Source organism: Rana temporaria, chromosome 4, assembly GCF_905171775.1.
Source record: "Rana temporaria chromosome 4, aRanTem1.1, whole genome shotgun sequence".
NCBI classification, from domain to species: domain Eukaryota; kingdom Metazoa; phylum Chordata; class Amphibia; order Anura; family Ranidae; genus Rana; species Rana temporaria.
In genome coordinates this window covers 103,989,464-104,005,014 of record NC_053492.1, presented here as the reverse complement: position 1 = coordinate 104,005,014, position 15,551 = coordinate 103,989,464, and the positions used below count along the sequence as shown (strand labels likewise).

The window sequence follows — 15,551 nt, the reverse complement described above, 5'->3', positions numbered from 1 at the left end:
ATGGTAATGCACAGAGCTGCCCCCGCTTCCTCTCCTGCGCGTACCCCATAGCAAGCTGTGTGTTTTGGGGGCACATGTGTGGGCCCACTTCCAAGCCAGGCTGTGTGTGTGTCCATAGACCCAATGGCTCCCACTGCTGCCTGGGTCTCCTGTGGGAGCAGGGAGAGGGGAGAGAGACAGGGCCATCTTTAATAATAATTGGATCCTGGGTAAACAAATCACTGACTGGTTAGGTTACAGCACAAATTATGGCTGATTATTTGCGAAAGGTTACAGCACATGACTTCTGCTTGTTAATTGGTTGCTTGAGATTACTGTACATCAATACTACTCACTGATTGGTTGCTAGAGGTTACTGGACATCCTTACCACTCACTAATTGGACAGCACATTATTATGGCTCAATGGTTGGTTGCTAGAGGTTACTGCATATCTTTACTGCTCAATGATTGTTTGCAAGCGTTTACAGCACATCATCTCCTCTCTGGCTGTACACCATGGACTGGGGAGGTGAGGGAACCCATCAATGGACAAAAAACTTCTAGGGATCCTAGGATTCCTGGGATCAATGGTAATGCTGGGGGGGTGATCTGTGGCAATGCTGGGGGGGTTGATGGAATCAGTGGCAGTGGTGGGATTAGTTAGGAGGCAGTACACTGTGGCTAATTCTGAATCATGTAGAGCAAAGCTGGAAATATTTGGCAAGTATGTAGTGGGAGATTCTACACTGACCACCAGTGTGAGGGGGAATGTACAGTGACCACCAGTGTGAGGGGGGATTTACACTGACCACCAATGTGAGGGGGGATTTGCACTGACCACCAATGTGAGGGGGGATTTGCACTGACCACCAATGTGAGGGGGGATTTGCACTGACCACCAATGTGAGGGGGGATTTGCACTGACCACCATGTAATGGGGAGATTTTATTCCACCCAACAATATAAAAAGAGTATTTCTACACCGACACCAATGTAATAGGAGGATTTACACCAACCACTGTTGTAAGGGGGGATGATAAACACTGACCTCCAGGTAAGGGGGAATTTACTCTGACAACCATTGTCGAGGAGATTTGTACCGACCACCAATATTAGATGGGATTTACACTGATCACCAGTGTAAGGGCAATTCTTCACTTACCACTAATGTAAAGGGAAATGTACACTGATCACTAATGTAATGGGGGACTTTACATAAACAACCAATAAAGGGGGATTTCTACACTGGACACCAATATAAGGGGTGATTTACACTCACCAAGTTAACAACCTCCTGCCTGCGCTATAGCCGAATGAGGGCTACAGCATGGGCCTTAATTGCCAGGATGCCATCAATAGACGAGCATGCACTGACAGCGCGTCCCTGTGGGGTGTGCGCGGCATGCTCTGATCGAGTCTGAGACTTGGCTAATCACTGATCAGAGTAAGGGGGTCAACAGTGGCCCCTTACCACATGATCAGCTGTCAGCGGGACATCAGTCTTTCACACAGAGAGCCGCCACTACCTTGTCTGTGTCCACCAGTGCCACCTTCTCAATGCCCATCAGTGCCTCAATGCCACAGATCAGTGCTGCCCATCAGTGCCCTTCAGAGCCACCTGTTAGTGCTCTTCACAGCCGCTCATCAGTGCCCATCAATTAAAGGAAAAAATTACCTGTTTTCAAAATGTTATAACAGACAACGGTTTTATTTATTTGGTTGTTTTTTATTTCTGTTTTTAGCAAGAAATTTAATTCCACCAAAAGAAAATTCTATTTGTGTGTAAAAAAATATAAAAATTTAATTTGTGTAGTGTTGCATGACCACGCAATTGTCATTCAAAGTACGACAGCGCTGAAAGCTGAAAATTTGGCAGGAAGGGGGTTAAAGTACCCAGTAGGCAAGTGGTTAAAAAGGGCTTCTACATGGACAACCAAACGGGGAGGATTCAAAACAAATGCAAGTTTGGATTTTTTTTTAGGGTCAAGGGAATTTTAACTGGGATAGTTGGCAAGTATGAGGCTGCTGCCTTTGGCCCCACAACAATGGGGCCCAGGGTAGCTGCCCGTTTTGTCCTGCCTTAAAGTTGGCACTAGAGAGAGGGGGCCAGATTCTCGTAGATCTCAGGCGGCGTAACGTATCTCCTTTACGTTACTCCGCCGCAAGTTTTACGGGCAAGTGCCCGATTCACAAACCACTTACCTGTAAACTTGCGGCGGCGTAGCGTAAAGTCCACCCGCGCAAGCCCTCCTAATTCAAATGATCCTGGTAGGGGGCGTGGATCATTTAAATTAGGCGCGCCGATCGTACTGCGCATGCTCCGTCGGGTAAATTACCCGACGTGCATTGCGCTAAATGACTTTGCATGGACGTCATTTGTTTTGACGTTAATGTAAATGGCGTCCAGCGCCATTCACGGAAGACTTACGCAAACGACGTTAAATTTTCAAATTGCGACGCGGGAACGACGGCCATACTTAACATTGAGTACGCCACCTAGGGAGCATGTTTATCTTTACGCCGCGTCTCGCTTACGGAAACGACGTAAAATCACTATGACGGGCAAGCGTACGTTCGTGAATCGGCGTGACTACTCATTTGCATATTCTACGCTGACCGCAATGGAAACGCCACCTAGCGGTCAGCGTAGATATTGCACCCTAAGATACAATGGCGCTGGCCGTCGTATCTTAGGCATGTTTAAGTGTATCTCAGTTTGAGAATACACTTAAACATACGACGGCCTTAGATTCAGACTTACGTCGGAGTATCTGCTGATACACCGGCGTAATTCTATGTGAATCTGGCCCCCGAACTGCAACCACTGGATCAAGGGAGGATGAGAGAGGACTCAGGTAGGTGTTTGGGGGGGTTGGTTTACAAAACAAGGTAAAACCTTTATGCAGGCAGGGCATGCACTTAAAGGGGTTGTAAACCCTCATGTTTTTTCACCTTACTGCATCAAGGTGAAAAAACTTCTGTCACTGAGCAGCTCCCCAGCTTTACTCACCTGAGCCCGTTCGTTTTCCCGCTGGAGACGCGCTCTACCTCTCTGGCCGGGGTTCTCGATTGGATAGATTGATAGCAGCACAGCCATTGGCTCCCGCTGCTGTCAATCAAATGCAATGATGTGGGTGCTGGGGCCGTGTACGGCATTCTGTGTCTAGGTATGCAAATGCTGGACTCGGGAGCACGCCTGCACAGTAACCCCCAGGGAGAGCGCTTCTTCTAATCTAGGGGGTTTACTGATGCAGGGAGGATCCACAAGCATCTTGGGGGGGACCCCAGAAGACGATGATCGGGTAATTTTTCTCAGGAAACAGGTACAGGTGGATGTAGTTCCAGAAACGGAACTCTCAGTCATAAGTGGAACAGGAGGGAGATGTGCAGGCCTTGCTGGTGAAGAAGCTATGGGTAATGAAAGCCTATGGGGGAACTTAAAGACTGGAGCAATTGTGCATGGCAACCAATCAGCTTGGAACTTTTATTTTCAAAGCTTACCTGCGCAGACTGAAGCTAGAAGCTGATTGGCTGCTATGTATAGCTCCTCCACATTCTATTTATGTTTTGGTAAATCCCCTTCACTCTGTTCCAGACGCTCAGGAATCACAAGGGGGTTGACAGGCTGTTCATTTTTCAAGGGAATTTTCCCTTGAATGAGGTGAAAATTCACTCTGCAAAGAATATCAAATCATGTGCAAGACAAGTAAGAAGGAAATGCATTTTCTGTGCACAGAATTGGATGATGGAGCTCAGCACAGCTTTACTGAGCTAAGAGAAAATTCTCTAGTAAGGTGTTTGCCTTCAGTAAGTCACCCTAATGTCTCCATACGTACTAAGGGGGGAGGTGAGCCCCGTGTGGCCCTCCAGGGTGCCGGGACCTGCAATATTAGCTCAGCTCTGTCTTATTCCTCCTCACCATCTGGAATGATCTCCTTAGCCTACGCAGCAACACAGACCTTGGACAACAAAACCGAGCGCATGCGCGGTACTCCCGGACAACAATGCCCCCCAAAATCCACGCCCAGTCCTTCGCTCCGCCCCTCCTTATTTCTACGCACGCGTGACCATGCTTATTGATCAAACACTTCTGGGCACGCCCTCTACTCCCCTCCGCTTCTTCCTTGTCAGTCACAAGCAGGTTCCGGAGTGCGCAGGCGCGGTGGACGGTCCTCGCGCACGCACACGGCCGTCTGTGGTCTGTTTCGACTTCCCGCCACTGGTCGCGCGCATCACCGGAGCGAGAGCGAGGGAGGCCAGGCGCGTGCGCGAGAGTAACCAGCAAACCAAACCAACCCCCTCCCCCCCTTTTCTCCCTCCTTCCCTTCACACATAATACCGGCGAGAAGAAGAGAGACCCCCCCCGCCCTCCGGAGACCACCTCCGTCCTCCGGTTACCACCTCCGTCCTCCGGTTATCTGGGCCGCGGCGCTCCCTGGAGGACTCTTTGTAGGCTCCGTGCTAGCAGTGCAGGCCGCAGTCGCTTCCTGTCACCCGGGGCTGCAGAGGAATTGGAGAACGGAAGAGCCGGGACGGAGCGGAGCGCGGCCTAGAGTTGTGGGGTAGGCCCCGGATCTCTGCACTGTGACAGACCGATCTCCATGTGAGCCCTGGAGCCGCCCGATGGAGAGGAGGACCCGGCCAGCCCTCAGCCTATGAATTCGGGGCATCCCAGCCCCCATCTCCCCCCAGAAACAATGACCTGGGGGTAAGGTGCAGGCCTCAGCGTCTCCATGGTAACCAGCGCACCCAGGAACTATGTGATGCCCATTGATCTCTATGAAGCCCCCGCTGTCCTGAAACCGTGTGCCGGCTCCTAGGCTGACCCCTGGATCCTGTCATTTCATATACCCCCCTCCCTCCCTGGGACATGTGAGCTCTGGAGCCCTCCCCTCCCTAAAAAACTGGATCGTTAGAAGGACCCCTTGTTTGATGACTGAGGGGGGGAGGGTGCTTGGATTATCCCATTGATTTTCTTTTTTTGGAGGTTTGAGGAAGAGAAGAACCCATTCTGGAGACCAGGAGCATGCTTTCTAATTTTCATGCACTCATTTTATCTTCCTGTTCTTGGATTATTTCATTGCCTTGGTGGGATTCTGCACCCTGATCTGTACCTCTGCCTCCCTTCTGAATGGATATATAACAACAACAAAAAAAAATTGCATTGATTTTCTGTATGCTGGAGCCCGCAGTATAAGAAGTCTGCAATGAACCCAGTGAATGCCACCACTCTGTACATCGCAGCTAGCCGACTGGTGCTGAACTACGACTCTGGGGACCCACAAGCTTCAGCCGAGATCTGCAAGATGCTGCCTTTCTTCAGACAGGCCTTGGCCTGCTGTGTTTGCGGTGAGCCCAGGGGGGATTTCAGAACTGTTGGGTGCTCTTTCATTCACACCTATGTTTTGGCCTGACTGCATGCATCTGCGGGAGCCTCAGCAATTGGCTGTGAGATGCTCCTGAAGCTAAATGAGGCCTCTCGCATGTAACCGGTATGCTGGGAGATCACCAGTGTGTTATTGGACCAGACGGTGTACGTTCGGGGCCAACACTTATAGGTGACCACCTCACAGTCATTACATGCAAGCTGCCTCCCCATGCTTTCAGTGGAACTGCGTCCCACAGTGAATTGCCAGGTACACACGGCCGGGCCAAAACACAGGTGTGAATGTAGCTTTGGTTTAAAGAATAATTCCAGGTATGGCTATAGGTTGTATTGGTTCAGACTGGACCAGTTTTGTAGCTACCATACCTGGTCAATGCTCCTGGTAGCTGGAAATCACTGAAGTAAACACCAATACTCCAGTGATTTTCACATGCTTCCAGGTCCCACACCAAACAGCTGCACTCCTTACTGGAGTTCAGCGGCTCACCATGGGCCCCATTCAGAGAATGCTTTGCATTCTCTAAATAAAAGCAAAGCGTTCTGTGATTGGACATGGTGGGGCAGTAGTGTCACGCTCTTCATCTCGTCCAATCAGAGCATGCTCTGAAAATTTAAAGTATTCTTTGAATGGTGCCCATGCTGAGAAGCAGACCTCCTGTGTTTCACACAGCATCAGGCCGGCTGCTCAGCCCTCAACATGGAAGCAAGTGGAGATTACTGGAGTAGCTGTGCTTAAGTGATATTCAGCTTCCAGGAGCATCAGCCAGGTACAGTTACACAAGTAAAAGCTGGACCCACGTACCTATGGAAAAGTATACCTTGTCTAGAATTTATCTTTAATAAAATGCCCCACTTATACCGGAGATCATCATGTATGACTGACTGGAGCAGCTGTGCATGGCACCAAGTCAGTCAGCTTTAAGCTAGAAGCGGGTTCAGCTGCAATGCAGAACTGCTTCAGTTTTGATAAATTCCCTTCAATGTATATGCTGCAGGGCTGGCCATGCTTTCATTTTTAAACCTTGCGCCTAGTTGTAACATCCAGGTTTACGTATACCCATAATCTTAGTGACACGGAATCTGTCCTTTCACTTTTCTTTTCTGACGCTTTTAAACAAGCGCATAGTTGTTTGTTTTTCTCAGTTATTGTATGTCGTGCTAACAATATACACAGCACATTACATATTGTACATTCACATCAGTCCCTGCTCTCAATGAGGTTACAATCTAAGGTCCCTATGTCACAAGCATACATAAATGCTCAGGTGCAGTTTAGACAAGAGCCAACTAACCTACCATGTCTTTTCTGAGGGGGGTTACAAGAGGAAACCCATGCAAACACAGAGAGAACAATCAAATTCCATGCAGTTGGTGTCCTGGTTTGAATTTGATCCAGTGCTAATCACTAAGCCACTGTACATTTAAATCGTACCTTTACTCAAGATATTTTACATCACTGCAACCAACAAATAAAATGTTAACATTACATTCAGTCGGGTTGTCCTAATGACAATCTTTTTTTTTTTTTTTCCCCGTTCATACCGTATTTTCACCGCCGCTTCCGGGTATGTCATCTGCAGGACTGGGCGATCCTATCTGATTGACAGGCTTCCGACCGTCGCATACTGCGCGTCACAAGTTGCCGAAAGAAGCCGGCTTCTTTCGGCAACTCGTGACGCGCTGTATGCGAGGGTCAGAAGCCTGTCAATCAGATAGGAACGCCCAGTCCCGCAGACGACATACCCGGAAGCGGCGGTGAAAATACGGTATGTACGAAAAAAAAAAAAAAAAACAGCCGATTGTTATTAGGACAACTCGGCTGAATGTAATGTTAAACATATATTTTTGGGTGAACCCCGCTTTAACACTCCAGCTTGCCCCCTGCTTCCATTCTTGCCTAGGCAAGAATGACATGCACCCTGCTCCTGGTGCCTTCTGGGATATGCACGTCACATATCACAGGTGGTATCAGCAACTGGACAATGACCAACCTGCATTGGGAGTTGGGTAGATATGGTCGAACATCCTTGGTGGCTGGCTACAAGATCTAGGAAGAGACAGATGGTTCAGAAAAGTAGATCCAGTGTGGAGCACAGCAGGACAGCGCTGGATTTTGTGCGAGTATGTTTGTTGTGGAAAACCCCAGTGTAAAAAGGAAAGGGGGATCGGAAAAAAATAACCATTAGGGAAGACAGAATTCCTCTGTAATGGACCGTTATAGCAGAAATATTTGTCTTCTGTTAGGGACGGTTTAACAATTGTTCACACAACCCACACAGGATAATGAGTAGTTTTCCTGTTCCAGTCTGGCTGGTGTCCTTGCTGCATGAGAGAGCGGATGGTGCCTTGCTTCTTCCTGTTAGTGCTGGTTTCTTTTCGGTTTCCTTTCTAACTTTATTGAAATGTTACAAAGTGACACTTCATTCATTTTTATGCACTGCAACTCGGCTGTGGTGTTTAGAGCTCCTGTGTGAGGTAGAAAAACACAAGCTGCAGACTTCCAGTCTTGTCTGCTCTGCACCTGCTTTAAGGCAGCCATAGACTGTTTGAATTTTGTCTGGCTTAGCAGAGACCAGGCTGAGATTCCAACCATGTATGGGCTGATTGTACCCAGGTCCATTGATCAACTTTGGTACAACCAGTATGTTGTATTTTTAGGATGTGATTATTGCCGTGGCTATAGCTGCTAGTAAATATTTACTGTGTTTTCCCAGCATGGACCACTCCCCCAACCCCCTCCCCCATCACCAGTCAGTGTTGATGGGGGGGGGGGAAGCAATTTTCTTCCCCCAGCAAGAGATGAAAATGAACAAGGCACATTGAAACCTATTGTTTTTGGGGTGCCTTTGTAAAGAAGACAAGTGTTTTGCTAGTGCAGAAAACGCAAATCTTTGCACAAGCGTAGGCAATCCCTAAGGGTTTAAAACACATGGTGTGTATATATAACCCTATAAGTGAACCAAAATAGCTGTAACTGATTAAAATTTGTTAGCTGATATAATATCAACAGGGTGACAGCGCTGCTGCGTGATTCCACAGCAGAGTGGACAGTGTTACAGGAAGTGGAAAAATAACATCTACTGGCATTATCAACATAAGGGACACAGACAATAAATGCCATGTTAATGCTGATGAGAAACTGCATAGTATATGCCATTTGTATTTCTGCCCCTGCTTCCACTTGTAGAATAGATGGACTGTTTTATTTCTCCACTATGAGCTTGAGAAATCTGTCTTTCAAGATGCACTATCATGATTACAGAAGGGATTACAACTGACATGATTTTTTTTTTTCAGATCATTTTTCTTACATCAATAAAAATTTTCATTTTTCTGATGGTTTGAACACCTCTTGGAACACTATGTCTGATGGCAAAAACGGCTTTAAGATTCTTGAAGTTTATGGGGGGGGGGGGGGGGGGAAATGTTTTTCATAGGATAGTTATGTGTAGTTTATTTGTTCATAGAAAGCTCTGGTCATTTCTAGTGTTTTAGATATAGCCTGACTTTTTTTTTTCTAGGTTTTGTCGGGACAGCCAAACCTTAACCTGTGTACTTCGGTAGTGGTCCCTGATTTTAGTTATCCATGTTCTTCGTTTATAACATCTACCAAATGGTAAGGTAGTTATCCCGGCAGTGGACTGGAGTGACACGCAGTTTTCTTCAATTTTATAGGGGCTTATCTTTAATATTTGGTATCCAGAAAGAATTAAGGCCGGCCATAGACTGTTTAAATCTCTGCCGCTTCAGTAGGAACCGGCCGAGATTCCTACTGTGTATGAGCGCGGTGAATGTACCAAGTTGATCGATCAGCTTGGGTACACCCAGCCTGCCGGACTTACCTGTAATTATCGCTAGTGGCTGCTATGGCTCCCTCACCAGGAGAACACAATAGGCAGGCGGGTTTCCCCTGTCTGCACTGTCTGTGTTGATGGGGGAATCGTGCAAATTTCTTTCCTGCAGCCTGTGGTTGCAGGAATGAGATTCACACGTCTATTCCAGGGATCTTCAAACTACAGCCTTCCAGGTGTTGCGGAACTACACATCCCATGAGGCATTGCAAAACTCTGACATTCAGACATGACTAGGCAATGTAGGCATGATGGGAATTGTAGTTCCTGAACTACTGGAGGGCCGTAGTTTGAAGACCCCTGGTCTATGCCATGCCTAACATAACCAATTGCTGGATTCTACATCTGAGACAATTTCAATTTTTCCAGATAAATGTTTAACCCATTTGCGCTGGCATCTCCCGACCCTTCAAGGGGTTTCAGATGGAAGGTGGGGTTTATAATTATGTGACTGCCGTGATTGGCTGTCACATGATCAAAAGGTTCTCGATCGCAAATAGCGATTGGGAGCTTTCTGCTAGCGGCCGGTAAGTGACGGGTGCGGGCTCTCTAGGTACAGCTGTACAGTGGAACCTCGGATTGCGAGTAACACGGTTAACGATCATTTTTCAATACAAGCACTGTATTTAAAATAAAAATCCTAACTCGATTTGCGAGTGTGTCACAAAACGAGCAGGATTCAGGCCAAAGCGGTGTGCAGTACCGCATTTGACCTGAGCCAGAGCCGAATGGCGCAGCTCGGAAAGACGCAGAAATACTCCATTCCCGAGGTTTGCCGAGGTGTCCTCTGGCCTTTCCCCCCGTTTCCGAAGCTCTCCGGTGCCCCCCACCTCTGGCTGCATTGAAGTCAATGCGGAACAAATTATTTTTGTTTCCATTGACTTCAAGGGGGAAACTCGCTTTGATATGCGAGTACTTGGGTTTACTTAGGCTTTCAGGCTTTCACACTGAAGACTACAAAAAAACGTGTCCGTGTGAAATGGGCGTAAAAGCCTAAGTGCTCTCAGCATCTCGCACTGAGGCGCTGGGCTGGCAGGGCGTCAAAAAAAGTCCTGCCAGCAGCTTCTTTGCAGCGCTTTAGGAGTGGTGAATACTAAAGCGTGCCTGGCCATTTAAATCCAATGGGCAGCAGCGCTTTGTGGGCATATTTAACCCTTATCCGGCCGATAGGGGTTAAAAGCTCTAGTGGCCGTAAAGCGGCGCTAAAAATAGTGTGAAAGCACTCTTAAAGTGCAAGTACTAAGTACTGACCTTTTTTTTTTTTTTTTCTTCTGTCATTCTTCAGAAACACACCCCTGTTATGATTGGTCATGGCTAAACCCTCCTCTGTTGATGAGACTCCCTAGATGCGTAGTAGAATGAATGTTGTGCATCATTGCTGAGTAATCTTAGTAATGTGCTGTGAACCATGTGGTGCACTACAATTCATCTTGCATAGCCATTATTGTGTTAGTAACGCATTGCAATATTTTGCATTAAATTGTCCAGATATTTCCCTTGAATGTTTGCACTTTTTTTTTTTTTTCACTGACTTTTTAACACATTCAATACTTTTAACTAATGGTCTCTGCTAGTACCTGTTTTAGATCTACCTATATATGTATAGTAAGTGTCTGTTTCCACAATATTGTAGTCATCAGATGTTTGGTTACAAAATCCTTACAGCTAGTTCTGCATTTGTTGAGTTTCCTGTGTACGTCGGCTAGTGGGAGTGGCTGTTTATGATACAGGACTGCAGAGAGCTGGGTCAGTGCTGTTGTCTTGATACTCTAGTCAATTCACAGACACAACAATGTGTGTGCAGCCATCCATACACTGACAAAGCCTGTGGATAAACTCTGCTAATGTCTGAGTGCACTGTGGGGAGAAAATGATGCAGTAAAAAAAAGTCTGGATTACAAATGTACTTTGAATTTTTTTTAAAAGCTTTCATAGCAACAGTTATCATGGGTACAGACTTGTGGCACATTTGTTTTACCCTCTATATCCATTTTGTCTTTGTTATTTTTGATAGGTGTGCTGTAATTGGCATTTCAGTTGACCCATTATGTTCCTGCGGGCACTTTTTTTTTTTTCTTTTTACTGACCCTGTATTTCTAGGTATATTGCCCTTATGATGGGAGCTTACTTTGTACACTCAAGTCCCTATTTTGCGTTGCAGAGTGCAGGGAGTACTTACTGTAAGGCCTAGTGTATAATGGGGAAATAGCGTGTTTTTGCTTTTAAAATTTTGAGGCATTTTTGACTGGTATTGAGTGCAATGTTTGAATTATGCAGTGGATATTATGGAACGCTGTGCACTCAGACTGACTTTACACTCATTTCAAATGCTCATGTCCACAAACCTGCAGGATGTGTCTTCACATATATTGGCACCTTTTTATTTAGCAGAATTATGCGGTGACACAGAGGTCTGCTCTTCAGGTTAGAATGAATGTCTTCTCGGCATAGCCTCGTTGTTTGACCTGTAAATGTTTATTGGTCAAAATAGTTTTGTAATGAATTGACATGATAAATCCTCTTCTTTTTTTATTTTTTTTTATTTTAGGAAATTTGCTTGAAGATCCTATAGCTCCAATGAATTCTACTTGCCAGCATTATGTTTGCAAGCAGTGCAAAGGAAAAAAGATGATGATGAAGCCCTCCTGCAGCTGGTGTAAGGACTATGATCAGTTTGAGGAGAACAAGCAGTTGGGCATCCTGGTGAGCTGCTATAAAAAACTATGTGAGTATATCACTCATACCCCTCTGGCACAAGACTTATTAAATACTTTGGAATGCTCCGCCGACATCGCTGCATTTCTTCCTGAAGAACCTGTGGAAGAACCTGCACCTGAAGAAGACCACGCTAACCCCTCAGAGCCCCCTTCACCACTGTGTCCTTCTCATTCCCCCTTACCTCCCAATTCAGAACTGATTACAGAGACTGAAGCCAATGTCTGTCACATCACTCAAGATACACCAGAGCTAGAGACAAAATGCTCAATTACTAATGGCTTACCAAACTGTAATGGATTATCTGAAACTGAACTTTCTGTAAATATTCCCTCTCCTGAGAGTCCTAGTCCCATCGACCTTTGTTGCACAGCTGTTGATATTAAAACAGAAGATTTATCAGGAAGCTTGGAGACTGTCTGTGACCCAGTTTCTACTAGTGAGCTTTGTGCTGCTGGACTTGATATATGTAGTTATAATGATGACCTGAAAAGTAGTGACCCATTGCTACTTAGCGTAGAGGAAGTTCTTCAGAGCTTAGAGACAGTTTCCAGTTCAGAGGTTACGGACTGTGACCTACAGCATAGTTTGGACACTTCGGTATCAAATGGCACTTTCCTGGATATCTGCCCTCAGCCTCTCACACACACTGTTTTATTGTCGGACAGTCACGTTCCATCACATGGTGTGTCTTGTACAGCTGCAACCCTAAAAATGGTGAAAACAAACCGGAAGCGTTCACGCTCAGAAAGTGACAGTGAAAAGGTTCTGCCACTTCCAATCTCCAGCATCATACTTGGACCAGCGTTGGGTACCCCGACTCCTTTTCTACTGACTCGGGAAAACAGGAACTTTTTGCAGCCCATTGTCACTGTCCCAAATGGGGGTAGCTCATCCAAAATCAGCAAGACCATTCTTCTTTCAAATAAAACCATAAAGAAGAACCCAGAGCACATGCATAAGAAAACACATCCAAAAACCAAACCCCCTTTACTAAAAACAAAAGACAAGGTTAAGGAGAAGATCCCCAGCAATAATTTGATCCCTGGGAGCCCAACAAAAACTGTGTATAAGAAACCACCAGAGAAGAAAGGTTGTAAATGTGGACGTGCTACTCAGAATCCAAGTGTTCTAACATGCAGAGGCCAGCGCTGCCCTTGCTACTCAAATCGAAAGGCTTGTCTTGACTGTATTTGCCGTGGTTGCCAAAACTCTTACATGGCAAACGGAGAGAAGAAGTTGGAGGCGTTTGCCGTGCCAGAGAAGGCTTTAGAGCAGACTCGGCTTACTTTGGGCATTAATGTGACAAGCATTGCAGTGCGGAATGCCAGCACAAGCGCAAGTGTCATTAACGTTACGGGATCACCCGTAGCAACATTTTTAGCTGCCAGTCCTCACGATGACAAAAGCTTAGATGAAGCTATAGACTTGAGATTTGACTGTTAATTGTGCTAACTGTTCTCTGGCTTTTGGAGGGCAGGAGAATGGTTGTAGTTTTATGGCAGCTATGGTTCTGTTTGGTTAACTTGCCGGAGCTTCTGCATATAGATCACTTGTATCAAGTGTGTTCATTGCTAAGTTATGTGTTCATGTGTTTTGGGCTGGGTAGGGTGGGTGGGAGGCACTGGGATGGCACGAGGGTTGTAAGAGAATTTGTAACCCTTAAGTCTGTCAGTTTTCTTGACTCCATTACAAGGGTTAGTGATATGATTTCAAATTTACTATGATGCACCTGATTTATAGAAAATGATCTTTGGCAAGAAAAAGCAACCACACACCAACCTCTTGTATCCTGTCATACATTGTTTTATCTGTTGTCCAATATATCTGTGAGGGTGACTCCCTAATCTTATTACATTCTATAGAAATCAAAATGCAAATTCCATGTCCTTTTTGTTAGAAGAACCTCTTGCAGTGCACATTTCAAATTCAGATAACCCAGTACGGTAACATTTAATTGCTTTGTTGCCCGACATTTGCTTGGAGCTGGCTGTTTGCAACAATGTGACTTCAGTTTGCTGCACATTCTCAGCAAGAAGGTGTAATGTTGGGCTACTAGAGTGATTAAAAAGTTCCTGTGGTGTTTAGGTTCTACCTGCCAATTTAGTATTTTTTTTTGTCTTCAGGTGTTAGGTCCAGTCTGTTAAAACCTTTTTTGTAATATACCTGCAGCATTCCAAAGAAAAAGCATGCTAAAGCCTATTTTATTTTACACCAATTCAGCTTGTTTATCTGTTCATTTTGTTGTGTTTTTGAGGTTTACAGAGTGATTGTGACTTGCAGAAAAAGTCCCCCAGCGATGTATTAAATTTAAAGAGCTACATGTTTTAAAGAGAGCATTAGCTGTCTTGAATTTGAACAGTTTTTAATAACGTTACTATTCAGTACATTTCTTGCACATTTTGATGTACTAAAATGGAATGTGTATTTTTAGCAGATCTAAAAGGGGGCTTTTTACATAAGCTTTCCTCTTCCAGTTGTAGCTGTGAAGATGTGATGCACTCCCCATGGCAGCTGCCATATTCTAAGTAAGCATGGCTTAAGAAGCTGGCATCTTGCATTAACCAGTAAGACAGTGGTATGTTGATGCCAATTCACCAGAGCACCACTTACACAATGGTGGAGGCCATCACCTCTGGATTTGTCTTGGCAGAAATCTTGGATTCCCACTCTGAGGCTGGGTTTACACTAGTGCATACGTAGACATTGCGTGTGATTTGCACCGCATTGCTGTGCAGATCACATGCTATGTCTGCGTGATGCAAATTCAGCCATACAAACTTGCTGAAATCACACTGGCACCAAAATGGTACAGGACCCCCCCCCCCTCCCCTTTTATTTTATTTTTTTGGCTTGCGCTGGAATTGGATCACATGGGTGTTCACACTCATGCAATCCAATTCCTGTACCATTTGACAGTTCACACTGCGATCTGCGAACTGATCTGGGGGTTTCATTAACTTTCTATTGACACACGCAGCAGTTCGTAGAGGGCAGTGCGAACTGCCTGCGAGTGACATGCGATGCGGGAACCTGCACAGGAGTCGCGCTGGTTCCCGCGTCTCGTATGTGTGAACCCAGCCTGACCATGAGAAAAAACGTGTTGATGATTTGGCGTTTGGATAGAGACGGTCCTTCCAGTTATGTTTAAAAGAAAACAAGTATTCATTGAAGGTTATACATTTTGTCTATTCACTTATTTTTACAATAAGATTAAAAACATATTGTGACGCCCTTGGGTTGATTAACAAAATGAATAGACTGTTTACTTGGCAAGGTGTTCATTGAGCTTAATAGATACGATGAAGCTATGTTCAATTCAATCAACCAATTATGTGCTAGCAAAAATCCTAGAGCATCCCATTTTTTTTTTTTCACACATGATTTGGTATTCAAAGTGAACACGTGTTCACCTTCATCAGTCATACATTTTATAAATTAAACAACCTCTTTAGTAAAACTTCTGTGCTCCACACACTTTGCGAGTAGTAAAGTCGAATGCTTAGGGGTTGATTTATTGAAAACTGAAGAGTGCAAAATCTGGTGCAGATGTGCATGCTAGCTAATCCACTTCTAAATTAAGCTTTGACAAAAAAAAAAACTGGAAGCTCATTGGTT

General features: G+C 45.4%; 1 protein-coding gene across 1 annotated transcript; it reads left to right on the top strand.

The window, feature by feature from the left end:
- Window positions 1–4,120: 4,120 nt before the first annotated feature.
- MSL2 (MSL complex subunit 2) lies at window positions 4,121–14,270 on the top strand. The gene is made up of 2 exons (XM_040348708.1): window positions 4,121–5,330; window positions 11,767–14,270. The coding sequence occupies exons 1-2, from the start codon at window positions 5,189–5,191 to the stop codon at window positions 13,377–13,379; spliced, it is 1,755 nt and encodes a 584-aa protein (XP_040204642.1). The 5' UTR covers window positions 4,121–5,188; the 3' UTR covers window positions 13,380–14,270.
- Window positions 14,271–15,551: the final 1,281 nt, after the last annotated feature.